This window comes from Mastomys coucha, unplaced genomic scaffold, assembly GCF_008632895.1.
Source record: "Mastomys coucha isolate ucsf_1 unplaced genomic scaffold, UCSF_Mcou_1 pScaffold14, whole genome shotgun sequence".
Classification (NCBI taxonomy): domain Eukaryota; kingdom Metazoa; phylum Chordata; class Mammalia; order Rodentia; family Muridae; genus Mastomys; species Mastomys coucha.
This window is the reverse complement of record NW_022196896.1, coordinates 130504788-130526325: the sequence shown is the minus strand read 5'-3', so window position 1 is coordinate 130526325 and position 21538 is coordinate 130504788. Positions and strand designations below refer to the sequence as shown.

Sequence of the window (21538 nt, the reverse complement as noted above, 5' to 3'; positions counted from 1 at the left end):
TTTTGGTTTGAAAATAGAACACCACTTATTTCCCCATTGGGTATGCTGTTTGTTAATTATTGGATTCCCAAAGCCCGAGGAACTCCCCCACCCCTTTCTCACTCGGAATTGAAAGCTAAGGGCACGGTTTGTGGCTTCTTCACAGTACATGTGTTGGGACAGATAATAGTTTATTAAGTAGACATTTGAAGAGTAAGATGTTTGGGGTCCTGTTAAGCTAGCAAGGCAGATAGATACATGAACATGTAATTCAAGTGGGTGTGTTCAGGATACCAGGGCCTGTGGTAGTGGGTGGAATGGCTTACTAGGGAAGAGCCCTGGGGAAGGGTTGCTCATGCTTGACTTATTTTTTGTTTTTGTAAGCTTTATTAAGGTCTGATTTTTTATACCATAAAATACCCATAAAATATTTCTGGATATGGTGATACAGGACTGTAATCCTAGTACTAGGGAGGTATAGGCAGGAGGATTAGAAATTCAGGGTTATTCTTGACCACATAAAGAGTTGAGGGCTGGCCTGGGCTACATGAAACTCTGTCTTTAAAAACAAAATGAAAGAAAGCACCAGGAATGGTGGGACCCGCCTTTAATCCCAGCACTCAGGAGGCAGAGGCAGGAGGACCCCATGATTGCAAGGCTAGCTGCTCTATATAACAAGTTCCAGGCTGGCCAAGGCTATGAAAAATTTGGTTTTTGTTATGTTTGTTTAAGGACAGTGTGTCACTGTACAGCCTGGGCTGGCCTTAACCTTGGAGTCTCCTTGCCTTGGTATCTGAGGTTGGGGTTACACATGTACGTCTCTGGGTAGCTTCTGAACATAGTACCTTGTGCATTGGCCATGTAAAGAGAAGAAACGAACTCTGTGCTTGTCTATTGTACTAAAGCCACTTCCTGTTTAGGATTGATTGAATGAGGGCTCCTTTGTTTCAGGATAACTGCCATAAGAATAGATTAGTGATTCCCAACATGGGAACCATCTGATTACACATGACATAAAACTTTAGTCAGTGAGCTGCTATTATGTGAGCCATAAACATCATTTTAGCCATTGTAAATGTAATGATATGACATATATTGACATATATAAATTGTTCTTGTATTCTTACGACCTTTGTCATTTGTTATTAATGGTTGCTTTGATGGGACACAGTTTAAAAATACTAAGATTTTTATGTTGAATAACTTAAAATGAAGCCTTTTACATTGATGAGGTATTTTAAATTTTATTTTATTTATATTTTTAAAGACAGAGTTTCTCTACATAAAGGCATTGCCACCACACCCAGTAATTGAGTTCTTTTTAAAAGGAACTCATTATTTTGTTTGGGGCTTGATCTCACTCTGTAGCCCAGGATAGCCTGAAACTTGCTATGTTGCTCAGGTTAGCCTCAGACTTGCAGCTCAGTTTCTGATGCTGGAACTACAGGTGCCTGCATCTTCCTTGAGACTTGTGATTTTCTTCTGGTGAGCCTGCCCAATGCGAGAGGGTCCCAGTGCTTCAGGCTCCTAAGAACTGAAGTATATAACCCCTGGGGTTTGACTTGTGGTAGTAAGGTCATGGTGGGCTGGGGGTATCGTTTGTGAATGCAGTCATTTACACGCTGAGTGCTCATGGCGGCCTTGCCTCTTGGTGTGTGCTGACTGCCCATATTCTCTTCCGTGCAGGTGTAATGGATAGGTAACAGAGAAGACCACTTCCCTTCCTCGTCAGGGCATCAGCATGACCGAGTGCTTCCTACCGCCCCCCAGCAGCCCTAGTGAACACCGCAGGGCCGAGCATGGCAGCGGGCTGACCCGGACCCCCAGCTCTGAGGAGATCAGCCCTACAAAGTTCCCTGGATTGTACCGGACGGGTGAGCCCTCGCCTCCCCATGACATCCTCCATGAGCCTCCTGATACAGTGTCAGATGATGAGAAAGACCATGGAAAGAAAAAAGGAAAATTTAAGAAAAAGGAGAAAAGGAGTAAGTGCTGGATTTCTCTGCATTTTCGATACAATAATCTCCTGCCTTGGTGTCTTGGGAGGTCTCAGTGTGTGCCTAGCTTGGTACGTTTTAGGTAACCCTGCCCAATCTGCAGGCTCTCGTCCTCTTCTGAAGTGTGTCTAGGCAGATACTCTCGTTTGCCATGTTCTGATCTTTATGTCTTGGTTTCTTAATTTGCCTTTGTGTCACACATAAAGACACTATTTCCAGAAAGGGTAAGTTCCCCTCCCAGTCTGTATTTTAAAAGTGGTAGTTTCAAATGATGCATAAAAAGTAGAAGGTGGAATTTTGCTCAGCTAGTTAACCCTTTAAGATTTTGTAGTCATTTGGGAACTCTGTTGGAACTGTGAAAGAAGTTGTCTTAGCTTTTCATCCCAGGTCTCTTCCTAGGAAGGGTTAATTGCCTAATTATTGTTCTTTAATATGTTAAAACCAAGTAAGGTAATTTAAGTATTACTTTTGTAAAAAATTCATAGGTCGAAAGACCAAAAAAAAAAAAAAATTCATAGGATGTTTAATTGCCTGGGAAATTACAGATTTCATGAGTAGTGTGCTTCGTGATGGTAGTTTGGACTGTGATGAAACACAGGACCTCTGATGAAACCTGTTGGACGTGCCTTTTACTGCCTTAAAGGGAACCTCAACTCCTGTCCTCAGAGTTCACGTCTTTAGTCATAGGTTGACACGGCCTGAGTTGGCGCCTAAGAAAATGAAAGCGTTTGTTTGGGTGATTGGTTGATTTGGTTTCGTTTTTAAGACTGGGTTTCTCTGTGTAGTCTTGGCTGTCCTGTAGACCAGGCTGGCCTCAACTTAGAGATCAGCCTGCCTCTGCCTCCAGAGTGCCAGGACTAAAGGTGTGCACCTCCACTGCCCCCAGCTTGCCCTTAAGGTTTTTGCCATTCTGGTTAGTTCAGATAATTTGGGAATATTTTTAATCTTTGTTATACAGTAACCTGTAAGATAGCTCTACCGAAAGCAGTAGACAAGTTGGGCTTATTCAGAACAGCAAAGTAGGGCTGGAGGGAGAGCTCAGGTTCAGAGTGCTCGGTGCTCTTCCAGAGGGCCCGTAGCCTCATAAGCACTGTGACTCTAGCTCCAGGCACCTGATTGATGCCTCTCCTGTAGCGTGCCCTGATGTGGACAGACACACAGATAATAGTAGGAAGGAAGCTGCTGGACATTGTAGCCACATGTTTAATCGCTTGCAAGGCAGAGAGGCAGGCGGAGCTCTCTGAGTTCAAGGCCAATCTGAGTTCCAGGACAGTCAGAGCGATATAGAGAGGCCTTGTCTCAAACAGAGAGGTATAGGTAGGTAAAGTAGCCGTCAAAGGGGTGGGCCACCAAGTGCAGTGGTGTATGCATGCCTATAGTTGAACTATTCTGGAGGCCAGTACAGAAGCGTCGCCTGTGGCCAGTTTAAGCCAGCTGGGTACCATAGTGAGGCTCATTCCTAAAAGCAGAACACAACAAATTGGTGTTAGTGCAGTTTTAAAAGTGATAGCTTTTTTTTTTAACATTACTCTTTACATTACATTATGTAAATTATCATTGCATAAAGAATAATTGCAGCCTTTATCTTGACTAGCTCCCACATAAATGAGACAGACTATAAAATTTATTTAATCAAGCTTTACAGTACACTTTACCTCGAGGGGGTGAAGTCTCTCTCCTCCCTGTCCCTCTCCCTCTTTCTCTCCCCCTCCTTCTCCCTTCCTCTCCCTTCCTCATCCCCCTCCCCCTCCTCTGGCTGAAAAATCCAGCTGTATTCTCTCCTCTGCTCAGCCACTGGCTGATCAGCTTTTGTTTTTTGTTTTTGTTTTTTTGTTTTTCAAGATAGTGTTTCTCTGAGTAGCCCTGGCTGTCCTGAAACTCACTCTGTAGACCAGGCTGGCCTCGAACTCAGTAATCCGCCTGCCTCTGCCTCCCATGTGCCACCATCGCCTGGCTGATCAGCTTTTATTGACAAATCAGATAGTAAATGGGGAGCAATGTTGACATAACATTGAGACTGGAGATTCTTAGAATAAGCATTACAATGCCATATCCAGATTGTAGCCAGATATAGGGGCAGAGAAATCAGCATTTGAATAGTACATGGGCCATCTTTCTATAGGACACGGTGACATTGTGCTGCAAACTAGCAATTCTGAATTGGTGTTAAAGCAATTGGTGTCTTTGTCAGAATGCAAAAATTGCTTCTAATGCATCCGATAATAATTACACTCCACCTTCCATTTATAGGAGGCTGTGGTCCCTGCTCCTGAAAGGCAAGTAATAGGTGGAGAGCAGAGTTATGAAGGAGTAACTGGAGCACATAAACAGTTGTGCAGTTTATAATGTGCTTCATGATTGGCCAAGGCTCTGCCCCATGTCCATTTTATAGGATTGATCTCATTAGTCCTCTGCGTTTAGTGTTTCATGTGTGTTTGTACTTAGTTTCTCAGAATTCAGCTTGCATACATATACTGTGTTAGATGCATTATGTATGTAATATGTAATAAACTACTTTCCTCTCAACATTGATATTGCAACGATAACTGCTACCTGTTGCCCTCTTGTGGTCACTACATGTCACTACACCATTGTTTTTTGATGGTTTTCTAAAGGCCCAAGAGTTGAGAGATTGGATAGCTCTTGCCAGGTGGCACCTTTTTGTTTCCCTTGTAGGAAGCTTGTGACATTTTGACACTAAACACAATTTGTACCGCATTTCCTTGGCAGCTGAAGGCTATGCCGCCTTCCAGGAAGACAGCTCTGGAGACGAGGCTGAAAGTCCTTCCAAGGTGAAGAGATCCAAGGGGATCCATGTCTTCAAAAAACCCAGCTTCTCTAAAAAGAAGGAGAAGGATTTTAAAGTCAAAGAAAAACCCAAAGAGGAAAAGCACAAAGAGGAGAAGCATAAAGAAAAGAAATCTAAGGATTTGACAGCAGCCGATGTTGTTAAACAGTGGAAGGAAAAGAAGAAAAAGAAAAAGCCAATTCAGGAGCCAGAGGTGCCTCAGATGGACGCTCCGAGGCTCAAGCCCATCTTTGGGGTTCCCTTGGCTGACGCAGTAGAGAGGACCATGATGTATGATGGCATCCGGCTGCCAGCTGTCTTCCGGGAGTGTGTGGACTACATGGAGAAGCATGGCATGAAGTGCGAAGGCATCTACCGAGTGTCAGGTATGGGGACGTGCATTCTGCTTGGCGGCTTTAAAAAATTAGCTTCCTAAAGAGTACTAACTTGTGAGGAACCTTTTGGCTTGGATCCTAAACCACTTGCGTGGTCCTTGAGTGCTCCTCCATCGTGGTTGGCTCTCATGCAGCTTCTTCCATAAGGGTTTACTCCCAAGTCAGTCACAGCTTGCAGCAGCAAAGTGAAGCATGTGGGCTGTATCGCGGAACAGGCTGGTGTGCTAGGTGTTGGGAAGGCTGAGATCTGTGAGAAAGCTTCCCGGCCAAGAGATGGCTAACGACACAGCCTCACGATGTGTTTCCTTTGCGTCACTGAGGTCACAGAGTGAGTGTTCCTGTCAGCCACACACAGTTATTGCAAATTCGTTCACCTACACACAGTTTATATGGGACATTGTAGTTCATGCTTGGCCATCATGTGTTACATATTGGGAATCTAAAACCAAGCAATATATAAGTTATTTAGAAGCACAGAGATTTCTTCTTCAAAAGCTGCATGAGTTCTGTGATCGCTTGGGATTCAGGTTCCACGCCGAGCAGTATCTGCACCTGTCATTACGCTCCCATAGAAAATTATTTTCATGAAATCCTCTGTTCACATAGCTCTTCATGGCAGCAGGTATGTCATGTATGTTTAGAACAAAGAGAAAGAGTAAGCAAGTTTTCTATTTAATTGGCTAATATCCTCTCTAGCGGATAGATTTGATACTTGGGGTAACATTTATATGACCCAGTAGATAAAATACTTCTTTGTTTCTATTTCATAGGAATTAAACACAAACCTACAAGGTTGATTTTTACAATTATTTTTATTGATCGAGTTTTGAAAATTTAAACAGTGATAGAAGCCATTTTTCCCACATGATCTTGATAAGCATGAAGACTGGGGGAATGAAAGTTTCTTTGAGAAATTTCTGTAGTTGTGTTCAAGAATTCTTTTGTTTCTGACCTATTTTTGATATTTGTATCTTTTAGAGAACCTTGCCATTCTTAATAGAATGTCTTTTTTTTTTGTGAGAGCATTCAGAGTTGTTTCCACACTGCCAGCCACACACTGTGGTACATTACCTGTGTAGCTGGCTCTCCTCTGCCCTCCTTGTCTGTGTGAGATTCGACCCAGGCTGACCCAGGCCGTGTTCATGGGAAGCAAGGGCTCTGTCACCCAGATACAACCCTGGCCTTGCTATTTGTTAATATGATAATGCCTTTTTTTCTGGTGATGTTTGGTTCTCATTTATATCAGTTCCAATTTAAAAACGAATATGAAAAGGGGCTGGAGTGATGTCTCAGCAGTTAAGAACACTGGCTGCTTTTCCGGAGCACCTGGCTTCAATTTCCAAGATCCACAGCTGCTCACAACTGTCTGTAATCTAGATCCAGGGGCTCTGACACCCTCTTGTGGCCTCTGGGCACTGGGCATGCACTTGGTGCACAAATGTATGAGGCAAAACACCTTTAGATAAATGAAAAAACAAACAAACAAATGATAGTATGAAAGACAATTTAAATAATTTGCTTCATAATATTTTCGACATTAAATGTACTTCTATACTACTCAGTTTTCATTGGAATTCCTTATGAAGTTTCCACTTTTTTTTGTTTGTTTTTGTTTTGTTTTTTGTTTTTTTCGAGACAGGGTTTCTCTGTATAGCCCTGGCTGTCCTGGAACTCACTCTGTAGACCAGGCTGGCCTCGAACTCAGAAATCCGCCTGTCTCTGCCTCCCAAGTGCTGGGATTAAAGGCGTTTGCCACCACCTCCCTGCTCAAAGTTTCCAGTTTTTAAAAGACTACATTTTAACAGTACTGTCAAAAATAACACATATTGTGGTTATCTATGGTGAGTAGTAAATGTTTATAAGACGTGTGTGGAGCATGCTCATGCCTCTGGCACTCAGGAGGCAGGAGGATTGTGAGTTTGAGGCTAGCCTGGGCTCCATGATGTGTTTAAGGCCAGCTTGGGCCACATAGTGAGACGTTATCTGCAAAAGCCATCCATGGTCAGCAAGAGAGTATGAGGACAGAGCTGCAGGGACCAGGAGGGACAAGAGACTGTGAAAAAGTCTCAGCGATAGTTGTTGTTAACCTTGTTTTATTCAGATTGTCATAAAAAAGAAATTGAAAATTTTTATCTCAAAATAAAGACCACCAAAATTTGTTAATCTGAATAAGGTATAGATTTATTATAATGCCATTTGTTGAAGTTTTGTATATCAGATGGGAATGTCAGATTTCAAATGTAAGCATTACATTAAGATGTTCAGACTAGATGACAGTTTACATTACACTTAATTTGTAGTTTGTTCTGTGTAGTTGGTCTATAGTTTTAAGTTTTATAAAAGCAGTTATGTTGATCAATATCACTGAATTATGTCACTTAAACAGATGGGACTGAAGATAATAAAGTCTGATAAAATGTTTGAAAAACATGTACTTAATGTGTTAGATTCTTTTAGTTTGTTTTTCAGTGCAATATGAAAGCCAAATGGTTGTATTTTATTTAGAAGCTTGACTTTATTTTCTTGTTCTAGCTTGGTTCAGATTAAATACTTACAGAATTCAAATTAAGCCAGGCAGTGGTGGTGCATGCTTTTAATCCCAGAACTCTGAAGGCAGAGGCTGGTCAATCTCTTTGAGTTCAAGGCCAGCCTGGTCTACAGAGGGAATTCCAGGACAGCAAGGGCAACACAGAGAAAACTAGTCTCTAAAAACAAAAACAAACAAAAAAAAGAATTCAAACTTTAAAATAGAAGTTTGAATAATAAATTAGGTGGGTGTTGTATAATAGAGAACAATTTCCCAGGAGCTTCTTAAGCTAGGAAACTCTGTTCTGCATCACGGACTAACTTAGTTACAGAGACATAGCTGGGGATGGCCAAGTGTGACCGTGACCGAGTTTCGTTATATGCTGTCTGTCCTGTGAGGACTCAGGAACCTGGCTTTCTGTGCACAGTGCATATACTCAAATTATAGCTTCATTTGCTCCTGAATTTTTATCTAACTGCCATTATATTTAAATTCTTTCCTGGACTAAACTTTTTCCATCGTGTCTGGGAACGTTAGGTTTCCAGTTGTGGTTTTATGTTCCGTGTTCGTAGAGAGTTCTGTAACCCATCTGCAGACACGGATTTCAGCAGAAGGGTTTGTGCTTAGTATTGAGAAGGGTCTCACTGTGTAGTCCAGACTGGCAGACTCGAACTGGCAGCAGTCCTCCTGCCTCAGCCTAGACTAGTGCTGAGATGACAGGCATGTGCCCGCAGTCTGGCCCCCAGGTGTCTTCCTGGCTGTCCCCATGTCTGTGAGGCAGATGTGTGTGTAGTGGTGGAGAAAGTGTCTGATTCTGGTATTCTCTCTCCTAAATTTAATGTTTTAAGGAATCAAATCAAAGGTAGATGAGCTAAAAGCAGCCTATGACCGAGAGGAGTCTCCGAACTTGGAAGAGTACGAGCCTAACACTGTGGCCAGCCTGCTGAAGCAGTATCTACGAGACCTTCCAGAGAATCTGCTTACCAAAGAGCTTATGCCCCGATTTGAAGAGGCTTGTGGGAGGACCACAGAGATGGAGAAAGTGCAGGAGTTCCAGCGCTTGCTCAGGGAGCTGCCGGAGTGTAACCATATTCTGCTTTCCTGGCTCATCGTGCACATGGACCACGTCATTTCCAAGGAGCTGGAAACAAAGATGAACGTCCAGAACATCTCTATAGTGCTGAGCCCAACAGTCCAGGTACGTGTCCTCACCACACACTCTTTACAGCTGTCCAGGTACGGGTCCTGTCCACACTCACACTCTTTAGGTATAACCGTCCAGGTACGGGTCCTGTCCACACTCACACTCTTTAGGTAAAACCATCTAGGTACGGGTCCTGTCTACACTCACTCTTGCGGGCTGTGGTGGTGCACGCCTTTAATCCCAGCACTTGGGAGGCAGAGGCAGGCCGATTTCTGAGTTCGAGGCCAGCCTGGTCTACAGAGTGAGTTCCAGGGCAGCCAGGGCTATACAGAGAAACCCTGTCTCAAAAAAAACAAAAAACAAAAAACAAAACAACAAAAAAAAAGAGTATACACTCACTCTTGGTACAGCTGTCCAAGTACAGGCCCTGTCTACACACACTTTTTAAATCTGTCCAAGTACGGGTCCTGTCTGCCTACTCCCTTTTGCTACTGACACTGGGAAATTGGGGAACACATCTGTTGCCCAAGTCTCATATAACAGTGAATCTAAGGGTGAATAACGGATCTGCCTGACCACAGACCTTCCCTGTCCAAGTGTGGGCAGTGCCAGCATGTAGTTGTGGAATGCAAATGCCCTATCCACTTGGATGAAGCAAAGAGCTGTCGTGTTTGCTTGGCTTGCTTGCTGAGGACTTCACCTGTAAGACGGATCCAGAGAGGTTGCTACATTGCCTCTTAACCTGAGAAGTTGTTGAGGGAATTGAGTAGTATATTGCTTGTATTGTTTTTGTTTTTGTTTTTAAAGACATGCATATCTGACAGCCTATTATTGTATTGTAAGGCTCAACCCTGTTGAGCCTTAGCTTATTGGAGACCCCATGAGTGAACCACATGGAGCCTGATCAATGCAAAAAAGCAAGAGGATTTTTAATATTCCAGTGCACTAGGGCCGTCCTAGACCCTAAGGAGAGGTGGCGACCCCACACAGCTTGTTCAGTGAGCTTTTCTACAGCTTTCAGGGCAGCAGCCACTAGACACAATGTAATTGGCAAAACTGTGAATTTTTAAACTGATTGGTCTTCAGGGAAAGAGGTGGCAAGGACTTCCCTTGTCTGAAGGTGGGCAGAGGTCTGTCCTGCAGGATGTGTCCCCATCTGCAGGTTGGTGCTCACCCTGTGATCTGAGGAATGTTAATTAGCCTTTCCCTTCTGGAGAGTTCCACTACCTTCACAAAGTTCCTGAGCTTATCTTATTAAGGAAATTCCTGGCCTCCCAGTGTTTTTCTGAGATGTCCCTGTTTACTCGATCTTACAGTATATGTGTGTTCACGTCATATGTGGGAATTTCGTGTGTGTTGCCCATACACGTAGATGTATGCATGTTTATGTGGTGGTCATAGGACAGCTTTGTTACTGTTGCTTAGGCACCAACCATCCACGTTGTTTTCTCTTCTGATACAGGGTCCCTTGCTGGTCAGCAAGCTTCAGGGACCCTCCCCAGGCTGGGATTATAGGTGTGCACAACCATGCCCAACTTTTTTTTTATGTGAATTAGGGAGATTGAACTCAGCTCTCTAATGTTGCATGCTCTATTGACTAAGCCTACAGCGCTTGCATCACTACTCAGCTGATGCTGTTGGGGGGGAGGGAGAGAGAGAGAAGAAAGAGAGAAAGAGAGAAAAAAAGGAGACACTGGTTCTATTTTATTTTTTTGTTTCTTGTTTTTTGGTTTTTTTTGAGACAGGGATTCTCTGTAGCCCTGGCTGTCCTGGAACTCACTCTGTAGACCTGGCTGGTCTTAAACTCACTCAGAGATCCTCCTGCCTCTGCCTCCCAAGTGCTGGGATTAAAGGCATGCACCACTACTGCCTGGCTCATCTGCTCTTAAATTGATAATCAGTGAGGCCTGTTTTGTCCTTCCTGTGGAGACCTGCATAGTACTCAGAATTAAAGGCTTCATGGTGTGACTGGTAAAGGTAAAAGATCACTCTCATGGTCTTATACGACTCTGAATCTGTTTTCTGCAGATCAGCAATCGAGTCCTGTACGTGCTTTTCACACACGTGCAAGAGCTCTTTGGCACTGTGGTGCTGAAGCAGGTAACGAGACCTCTGCGCTGGTCCAACATGGCCACAATGCCCACACTGCCAGAGACCCAAGCAGGCATCAAGGAAGAGATCAGGAGACAGGTGTGTGCTGCCCTGCCTGCCCCTGCCCCTCCCTCTCCCTCTCCCCACCCCTCCCTGCCTGCCAGCTTGCTCTTCGCTGGCCACAAAGGGCTGTGGAATGGAGGTGGTAAGCCCTAGCCTATGGAGTAGCGAGCAGTTCCTGTGTGCTGAGGTTGTGGGACCACACCCAGTCTTGTGCAGCTCAGGATGGAGCCCAGGGCCTTCTGCAGTTATCTACCGACTGAGCTCTTCTTCCCTGGTCCTGGGAGTGTGTTCTTCAGGGCACACTTTCCAGCTGGTTCTATTTCATACTGTGTGAGTAAGCAGCTGTGGTAGAAGTAGCATAGGGTTTTAAACTGTAAGAATTATTTTTAAATTTCCACTCTGCTCATCTTTTTTTGACTTTTTTTTAAAACATTTTTTTTTTTTAATATATGAGTATACACCAGAAGAGAGCATCAGATCTCATTACAGATGGTTGTGAGCCACCATGTGGTTGCTGGGAATTGAACTCAAGACCTCAGTGAAGAGCTGAGCCATCTCTGGAGCCCCCAGCTTATTCTTGACATGCTAATTTTAGGCAATTGTCCTTAAGCCTTGGTATTCTCATTTTACAATGGATCAGCTCACGGGGTGAATGTGGGAGACAATGCATGGGAAAGACTCTGCCCTTGCCAGGATCTCAACCATGTTTGCTTTTCTAGACAAGGTGCCCTTACCCACCCTGTCTTACCGCTAAGACACTGTGACATAATTCCTAGACTATGTAACCAGGACTAGCTCAAGCCTGGAGCTTTTCCACTGTGCTACTTTGATATCTAAAAGAAACCCAGTAAATTTGTATGCGTGCATGCACAAGTGTGTTAGGGGAGGCAGAGAGACTGAGAGTGACTGGTAAGAAATTCAAGACCGAGTAGAACCTTGAGAACGTTGATTGCATGGCATGAATATTATCACAAGCCTGTTTTTCTTGTTGGCTGAGTTTTACTTACCAGTTGCTCTGAGGAGAGAAGGGAGAGCAAAGATGTGGGCTACTGAACTGCCAGAAATAAAGGAATGAGGGTCTAGTTCCTGGTAAAGCAGACCAGAGTGTGTGTGCAGTTGGCAGAGGAGGGAGTCGTCACTGTTGCTGTGCAGATAAGAGCTGGGTGTCTTCATCGGGAAACTGCATGTGCTGCTGATTCCATGTGTCTTTTGTTATCTAGGAGTGATTCCATGTGTCTTTTGTTATCTAGGAGTGATTCCATGTGTCTTTTGTTATCTAGGAGTTCCTTTTGAATTGTTTACATCGAGATCTGCAGGGCGGGATAAAGGACTTCTCTAAAGAAGAACGATTGTGGGAAGTACAGCGGATCCTGACTGCTCTCAAGAGAAAGCTGAGAGAAGCTAAGAGACAAGTGAGTTATTCTTCTCTTACATCCCTTGTCTAGTACACCTACAGGGAGTGTGGACGAGCCTTCTGCACACGGCCGTAAGTTACTTCTTTTAAAAGTAGAACAGACCTGTCTGTTGATGCTAAATTCTCTGGTGGAAAATTTATTCACATAAATATTTCCTGCTTTGTGTTATTCATACTTTAGCATGGCATAAATCAAACATTTCATTAAGTTTAGAAAGAGTTTTTTCTTTTTTAATTACAAAGGTGATCTTGTTATTTCTTGCCTGGTTTGTGTCTGTGGACAGAGCTTTGTAAGAGTGAGAGATCCCTGAGAGAGACTGCTGAGAAATTTGAGTATTGAGTGGAAATGCAGGGCTTGAAGGCCTGGGAGGGATTCTGCTTTGCAGTCATGGGAGGGAGGGAAGAGCCAGGTGGACCTGCTGCTGTGTTGGGAGTGCACAAGGCCCACTTGTGGTTTTTTGTTTTGTTTTGTTTTGTTTTTGTTTTTTGTTTTTTTTTTCCACTTGTGGTTTTGTGCTAGTTTAGTGTGTGAAGCTCAGTCTGGACTCAGTTTCCTACTCATATCAAAGCTAAAATCCACACCCCTGAAAGATTGTGCAAGCCACATGCAGATCCAGCAGTAGAGTGAGGAGCAGCGCAGCAGCTCCCTTCAAGACATCTCATGTAGTCTGGAAGAAGGGAGCGTATTCATCAGAACTAAGCACTTCTCATAGTGCAGCCATAGACCAAGGCAGCCATGACATGCTCTTTAATTACTTCAAAATGTCTATTCTTTGTATGTGAGTGTATACATGGGTATGGACATGCCATGGCATGCATGTGGAAGTCAGAGAACAACTTGCCGGAGTCAGTTCTCTGCATCGTGTGTGTTCTGGGGAGGGCATTGAGCGCAAGTTGTCAGACTTTCTGATATCAAGTGTCTACCACGGAGCTACCTTGCAGTCTCTATCCACATTATATTCTTTTATGGTTTGATTTGTTTTTTGTTTTTTTTTTGAGATGGGGTCTTTCTGTTGTCCTGTCTGTCCTGGAACTTATTATAGCCTTGAACTCACATAGATCCTCCTACCTCTGACTCCTGAGTGCTGGGGTTAAAGTTCTGTTCCACCATGCCTGTTCCTACCTATAGCATGTTCTAAGCCTAGTTAGCAAATGTCCATCCATCATTACAGACCGCTCCCTACTGCTGCTGGGGTATTTCTCATTTTTTTTTTAATTTAAGAGGGCCGTTTGTTGACTGTGTTACATGTGGCTGAACAGTTCGTCATGTGTTATCTTTGACAGGAGTGTGAAACCAAGATTGCCCAGGAGATAGCCAGTCTCTCTAAAGAGGATGTTTCCAAAGAAGAAATGAATGAAAACGAAGAAGTAATAAATATCCTTCTTGCCCAGGCAAGCTGTACTTTTGGATTTTCAAAGGGACTCATTGGTCGTTTTTCAAATAGAAGCTCAACTGTAGACTTTTTAAAACTAAAATTGTAATGGATGCCCAAGAACTTCTTTCTGTTCTGTGACCCTGCCCTTGAGCTGTGTGTGCTGAAATGTTAAGTATGGAGGGACACACTGCCTTCTGTTTAGCTTCCTGATCTCTGTAAGTCTACATAGAAGTTTGTGGTGTTGGTGTGTTCCTGATTTACCAGAACAGAAACAAAAACCTCTGAGGAGAGAGAAGTCTCAGATGATTTTCTTGAGCGTTTCCCATCTGAGATTTCTTGGAATACAACTTCAGCCATATGTACCCTGAGACATACACGAATGTCTGTGTGTTTGAAGATGGAGAAGCAGCCTCTCTCAGGAGCTTCTCAGTGCTTCCTGCACTGTGCCCGTGGTGCCCCTTGTCTCAGCGCTTCCTGCACTGTGCCCGTGGTGCCCCTTGTTTGGAAGGAGTTGCTGATGCTTTTGCCTCCAACTCTCTCCTGCTCTGCTGTTTTCTCTAGCCTGAGAGCCCCAGATAAAGTGCAGCCAGGGCTCCCTCCATAGGTTTGTTCTCAAGCAGTCTAGGAATGGTTAACCTGGCAGGGAGAATTCCTACTTTTATTTGAAGGGCATGGGTGGGAACAGTGAGAAAGGAAGGGAGATCCTGTAGCCTCTCCTTCTCTCTGTCCTGCCTTACACCTGACACTGGTACCAGCCACACATGCATCTCTGGGGTTCTGTTCCTTGTGACCCTATGAAAAGTCACTGTAACCTGAATCCTGAGAGGCAGGAAGCCAAGGCAAATGACTTTTAGATTATGTTTATTTCATTTGTACATATGTGTTGCATATACATGTATTCAGATACTCACTGGGCCAGAAGAAGGCATTAGACCCCCTTCCAACAGGTGGTTGTGACCCCCTGATATGTGTGCTGGGAGCTGGACTTGGTCCTCTGGAAGAAGAACAAGTGCTCTTTGTTTTGTTTTGTTTTGTTTGTTTTTCCAGACAGGGTTTCTCTGTGTAGCCCTGGCTGTCCTGGACCTCACTCTGTAGACCAGGCTGGCCTCGATCTCAGAAATCCACCTGCCTCTGCCTCCCAAGTGCTGGGATTAAAGATGTGCGCCACCACCGCGCGGCAGAGCAAGTGCTCTTAACTGCCGAGCAGCCTCTCCAGCCCTGAGCAAGCCAAAGCAGATGCTGACTTCTGGTCCTTTTCTGTGGTGTGGCAAGGTCATAAGGAGCCTTGCAAAAGCTCCAGCAGGTTCTGGTGTGTATTTTATTGTTGAGAAGAGTCTAGATTCTCTTAACATGACTTGGTATAGATAGCTTTTCTTGACTCTGAGACAATAGCATGGTTTTCGTTGTAGTAACTCATGTTGAGCACTGAGCAGGGTGACACAAGAGGCCCTGGAGAGGTAGCATTTCCCCTACCAGAGCTCAGACAGGTACTCAACCATCATCATTGTTTCAGGAGAATGAGATCCTGACTGAGCAGGAGGAGCTCCTGGCCATGGAGCAGTTTCTGCGTCGTCAAATAGCCTCGGAGAAAGAAGAGATCGACCGCCTCCGAGCAGAGATTGCGGAGATCCAGAGGTCCGTGGGAGCCTCAGGGCTGCAGGGTTCCAGCCGTGTTGTGACTAAATGAGCAGAACTGCTTTAGTTCAGTGGTTTTCAACTTCCTCATGCATTGAGCCTTTAACAGCCTCTCATGTTGTGGTAACTCCAGCTATAACATTATTTTCCTTGCTACTTCATAACTGTAATTTTGCTGCTGTTATGAGTTGTAATGTAAATACTGATATGCAGATGGTGGCCTTAAGCGACCCCTGGGACAGGATTGTTTGGCTTCCAGAGAGGTTGTGACTCACAGGTTGAGAACCATTATTTTAGACATTCCTATAAAAGAACTGGGCTTCTGAATTCAGTCACTTTAAGCTTCTTGCCAGGTCTTAGGCAGGATTGGGTCAGGTAGATTCCCAATCGTGGGTGGGCCTTAGCTGGCCTCTGAGCTCACCGTAACGCAGCCGTATCTCCACACAGCCGCCAGCAGCATGGCCGCAGTGAGACGGAGGAGTACTCGTCTGACAGCGAGAGCGAGAGCGAGGATGAGGAGGAGTTGCAGATCATCCTGGAAGACCTACAGAGGCAGAATGAAGAGTTAGAAGTGAGTTTGGGGAGCAACCTCCAAAAGCTTCTTGGGACCACAAATCACCTGTTTTCCCACTGGAGACTTGGAGAAAGGGATTCAAGGACTTTTTTTTTTTTTTTAAGGTTTATTTTATTATGTGAGGACACCGTAGCTGTCTCCAGACACACCAGAAGAGGGCATCAGATTTCATTACAGATGGTTGTGAGCTACCATGTGGTTGCTGGGAATTGAACTCAGGACCTCTGGAAGAGCAGGCAGTGTTCTTAACCACTGAGCCACCTCTCCAGCTCCCTCCCGGGCATTCTTTTTTTTTTTTTTTTGGTTTTTCGAGACAGGGTTTCTCTGTATAGCCCTGGCTGTCCTGGAGCTCACTCTGTAGACCAGGCTGGCCTCGAACTCAGAAATCCACCTGCCTCTGCCTCCCAAGTGCTGGGATTAAAGGCGTGCACCACCACGCCTGGCTCCTCCCGGGCATTCTTACTGGGATGAGATGTGTGCTCTAGGCTGTTGAAGTGCAGTAGCTTCCTCTGACCTTGGTGCACAAGTGACCTATAAAAGGCGGGTGGCGCCTGGCCACTGCCCTAAGTGGCCTGCAGTGGAGAAAGTGGGTCAGTTCTTATAGTCCTTGCCCACAGAGCAGTTGATGTGACCGAGTGCTGGGAGGCTGAGCTGAGGGGGAAGCACTGGTCCAAGTGATTTCCTTTCTCACCCCAAGCCAAACATCGTCTTCTGCGAGGACGCTGGCGAACAGAGGACCCCATGCTTCATTCAGGTTCCCTGAACTGCCTACCAGGCAGGTGCACATGGGGTCAAGAACTGCACAGAGGCTGGGTATGGTGGCTCAGGAGGCAAAGGCGGGCATTTCTGAGTTGGAGGCCAACTTGGTCTACAGAGTGAGTTCCAGGACAGTTGGAGCTTGAAAAACAACAACAAAAAGATACGAAAGCTTTTGTGGCTGGAGAAATGGTTGAGCAGTTAGGAGCACTGGCTGAGCACTCTGCGTTCTTCAGAGGACGCAGGATTGGTTCCCTGCACCTACATGCCAGCTCATAATTGTCTGTAACTCCAGTTCCAAGGGATCTAACACCCTCACACAGACAGACATGCATGCAGGTAAAACACTAGTGCACATAAATAAAAATAAGATTTTAAGGATTGTCTAGCACTCTGCCCGTCCACTGTGTGGAGGAGGGGCAGAGTGAGGGACAGGGATGCCTATGACATTTGTAGCAGGAGTCTGTCCTGGGGAAGAAGCAGGCAGGGAGCCAGGGACATGGCCTGGCTGGCAAAGGGGCTGCAGTGCAGGCTGAGGACCCTACATATGCGCACACCCGTGTCCACAGACGCACTTGCACCCATTAAGTGATCCCTGCCCACAGGAAGCAGAGGCAGGTGGAGCTCTGCATTTGAGGCCAGCCTGGTTGACAGAGTTTTGAAAAACATAAACAAGAAAGGAAGTTAGTGTGAATGAGACAGGTTTCTGGTAATTCTGTCATTTACAAGACACATTGGCACCCTAATTTGGTCTCCATTTTCCTGAACATGAACACAAATGGCAGAATTAGTGGAGTGTTTTGTTGTGCACATTGTGTAGGCCCTACTTGGGCCAAAGCAGCTGCCCTGTATCTTGCCATGTTCTCAGTCGGGGAGAGAGGGGTCAAGGCAAATCCACTGTCATGCTGAGGGAGCCGTGGGGCTGGTACCTGTGCTCATTGAAAGAAAGTCTAGTTTTAGGGCATACCAGCTGCTTAGGATGCTGGGAAATACTGGCTGGGGCGGTTGCTGCAAGAGCTTAGGGTGAGCTACTCTTGAATTCCTGCTGAATGAGTGCACAGCATTGCAGTTGCGGTTTCCAACAGTCCTTAAGGATGTGGTCAGTAAAGACTGCGAAGGATCTGCGCTTTTACCCCAGCTCTGATCCCTCTCCTCGCTGCCGTCGTCACTCCCTGCAGGCCCATTGAAGCACTCAGACACTCACTCCAGCAGCTGTCCCGTTAGACCTTGCTTTCTAAATGTGCTTACCTTTGTGGCCCAGGCCAGCCAGGTTGGTCCTTGCTCAGGATGGCTTGCAGCCTGTCCTCTGCCTGATCCCTTGTCCTTCTGCCCTTTCTGTCGTTCTTTAAGATAAAGAACAATCACTTGAACCAAGCAGTTCATGAGGAACGGGAGGCCATCATCGAGCTCCGAGTGCAGCTCCGGCTGCTCCAGATGCAGAGAGCCAAGTCTGAGCAGCAGCTACAGGAGGAGGAGGAGCCCGAGAGGCGAGGGGGCACAGGCCCTCCGCCCTGTGACGGTGTCCTTGAGGTGAGAGCAGCCAAGGAGCAGGCGAAGCCCTCGCCCAGCAGAGACCGGAAGGAGACCCCCATCTGAGCTGCTGGTAGCCTGTGCATCTTACTGTAAGCCAGAGTCCGCCGCCTTCCTGCTGGACATTCTGTCAAGGCTCTCAGATGCTCCCTCCTGCACACGGCTGACGCCAAGTCAGGCTCAGGTCCTGGAAGGGTCAAGTGGTGGACACATGGGGCTTGCAGGGAACACAGGCATTTCCAGATAATCTCAGCTTATTTGAAAATTAATTTTCTTTGTTAAAAATAACTATTTTAACCTTTGAGTGGCTTCTTTTTAAACCAAAAATTCTTTTCTTTTGCTTTTTTTTTTTTAATCACAGCAAAATCAGGATCTCTTTCTTATCAAAGGGTAGGAACCAAACCAGGTCACTTCTGCGCCTGCCTTGTGGATGCTAGTGGTCTCGCCAGCCCTGCAGGGTCTCTGGCCACTCTTGCTTGTGCCTTCCACACCTTTTGGTGCAGATTGTTCAGTGGGGAGCTGCCTCATATTCTCTGACTGGCCAAAAAGGCTCTCGCTGGGGTTCCCTGTATCTGCCCTGTACCTTTGCTTTTCCAGTTCCGAGTCCAGTCTGTCAGTGTGAGTCAGACAGAGGTTAGCCGTGCAGCCTGCCACCAGCCTGGGCAGTGCAGCCTGCCACCAGCCTGCCACCAGCCTGGGCAGTGCAGACCACTCACTCACTGCCAGGGATCCGCAAAGGCCTCTCTGAGGTGCTCAGAGGTGCCCACCTGACCCCGAGGCGCTGCACAGGATGCTTCTCAAGCCAGAGCCCTTTCCACACTGACCTTCCAGGAAAACCACAGGGACTTCAGTTGCCAGCTTGGGCTAGGGTACACACACCTCTGCTAGGATAAGCCATGTAGATGCTCTCACACAGAACTTTTACCTTTCTGTGTCATCTCAAGGGGCTGCTTACAGACTCTGACAGAGCTGGAAAGCTGCAGCTGTAATTGACCCTACCTGGTGTTTGCTTTGAACTCGGAAGGCTGCTCCCTGTGTCTGGGGGCTGGACTCTTAGGCAACCAGATTTCACTGTCAGATGAGTGGCCCCCAGGGAGGTCCCCTGTGGCTCTGAAGACAAATCCCACACTCTAAAGTGAGCGACAAACCCACAGGGGGGCTCTGGTCCCCTCCTAGTTAGTATTTATTTCAGCACCTGTTTTTGTGCGATTTTCGTTAGCCTCTACCTATTGCACTGTTGTGACTTGTTGGCCATTATTTGATTTTTGTACGGAAAAAAAGCTTTGTTATAGAAATCAGCATACTATTTTTTTAAATCTGGAGAGAAGATATTATGGTGACTGGAAATATGGTCAGGTGTCAGATATAAATGTACAAAGCCTTGCTGCATCCCGTCAGGTGTACAACATCCACTTTATATTTGCTGGCAATATTGAAGAATTCTTTTTGTTTGTGTAAATTCTAATTTCTATCAAGGTATCATGGGTTTTTTAAATTAGTATTTCATTACAAATGTCTCAGTGTTGGTTAACTAATTTTTGCCAGGACCATTATATATCAAGGAAATAAATTCAACAGCCATTTGAGAAAAAAAAAAGGCTTTTTATTGTACACTCTTTTCTTTGAAATAATTGCATAGCCAGCATCTGGCTTGAAGTCGGTGGAGGTGCCCAAGGTGGAGAGCGAGTGGGGAGTCTTAGTCCACCTTGCTCCTCGACCGTGCTGTGCACATGCTGTGGTCTCTGTCTTACCACGCTTGCTGCTGACTGGAAGGGTTTGCTCAGGTGTGCAATTCCTGAACCTGACAGCTTCCTGGTGCTGTGGGCAAAGCAAGCTTTGCCTTCTAGGTCAAGTCCAGACCTGTCTTGGCCCAGTTGTTAGACTTTACAGAGGTTTGCACTTTAAATGTGAAATGAGGACTTAGGGCACCTCGCATGCTAGAGATGTATGACAGATGTCTGAATTCTCTGGCTTGTATGGTTTAACTGTACCAGAATTTATGTTGGTTTACAGAGGTTCCCGATACCCTGCTGCGACTTCAGGCAGGGATCTGGAGATGGGGTGACAAGGATCAGCTCCCAGGCAGGGACCCATGGCTCTCAACGGTGCAGGGGACTCTGTACTGAGCAACATTGAACATCCTGAGTGTGGATCCCAGTGTCTACGGAAGGAGCACCTCTAGTTCTACCTCGGCGGACATGAGGATCCACAAGCTTGATAGTTAGCTGATCTAGGGAAATCAGTGAGCTCTGTTCAGAGGCCAGCCGTGTGATTGTGCGCACACGCGCGCGCACACACACACAGCATACCATGGCTGGTGGGTCCAGCTGACTGGTCTCTCTGGATCCCTCCTCAGGAGCATTTTGCTGATGCTTCATTAGTCTGGGTATGATCTAAGCTTAGTCAATACTCTTCAGTGGAGCACAAATCAAAGACCCATATCAACTAGGTAGAGAGATCATGATAGATTACACTTGTAAGATGAGCATCGTCTCTGGGATGCATAATTAGTAAATGGTTCTATACTGGACATCAGGAGACCCAGGAAGTAAGGACCAAGTGACGGGGTCCTTAAATTTCCACATACAGGCTCCCTTTGCAGAGCAGTAAGATGCTGCTGCTCTGTCCTTGTCCCCTACTTCCCATCCCCAGTCTGGATACTTGTTCCCTATAATCTGGGGTTTTGCCACCATTCATCTAGTATGACCCATGAGGAGTTATTCTAGTTTAACAGAGCAAAGAGGATTGGCTTCATTTGCAGTGAGCTGTAGTTAATTCTTAAACATTTTCCACATCTGCTCAGTACTATGTCCTCTGGTGATGACGTCAGCAAGGTGCTTAGGCTCCGCTTCCCTTCTGGTGTGTGTGTGTGTGCACTTCAGGCGCAGGCTCCGCCTCCCTTCTCCTGGTGTGTGTGTGTGCACTTCAGGCGAAGGCGCCCTTGGTATGTGGTAGTGTGGGGACTTGGGCTTCTTAGCTGTGAAAATCGGCTTTCAGGGAGGCACAGGAAATACGTGCACACCTTTCTTCACCTCAAGTAAGCATTTTTATCCTATAGGGCTTCATTTCGCATTGACAAAACAAAGAAAATCCTGATTTCAAAAAGGTCTATTAGATGTAATCCCTAGTGTAGGGCTTTAAGGCATAGGCATTTCCTTACTGAAGACATGACTGCATATGGCCATGAAGTGCCAGGAGACAGTCGATACAGTACCAACAGTTTTTAATTTGGTGTGCTATTGTATGTATGTCTGTTGTATGTCTGTTGT

General features: G+C 45.7%; 1 protein-coding gene across 1 annotated transcript in view; it reads left to right on the top strand.

The window, feature by feature from the left end:
• The window catches only part of Ralbp1 (ralA binding protein 1), a 37233-nt gene extending 17367 nt beyond the window's left edge, over nucleotides 1-19866 (top strand). The window contains exons 2-10 of the mRNA XM_031368610.1: nucleotides 1666-1964; nucleotides 4707-5150; nucleotides 8535-8884; nucleotides 10859-11020; nucleotides 12265-12396; nucleotides 13683-13790; nucleotides 15288-15409; nucleotides 15857-15980; nucleotides 18090-19866. Coding sequence (XP_031224470.1) covers nucleotides 1721-1964; nucleotides 4707-5150; nucleotides 8535-8884; nucleotides 10859-11020; nucleotides 12265-12396; nucleotides 13683-13790; nucleotides 15288-15409; nucleotides 15857-15980; nucleotides 18090-18335 — 1932 coding nt within the window. The 5' untranslated portion in view covers nucleotides 1666-1720 and the 3' untranslated portion in view covers nucleotides 18336-19866. The remainder of the gene's footprint in view (nucleotides 1-1665; nucleotides 1965-4706; nucleotides 5151-8534; nucleotides 8885-10858; nucleotides 11021-12264; nucleotides 12397-13682; nucleotides 13791-15287; nucleotides 15410-15856; nucleotides 15981-18089) is intronic.
• The last annotated feature ends 1672 nt before the right edge of the window (nucleotides 19867-21538 follow it).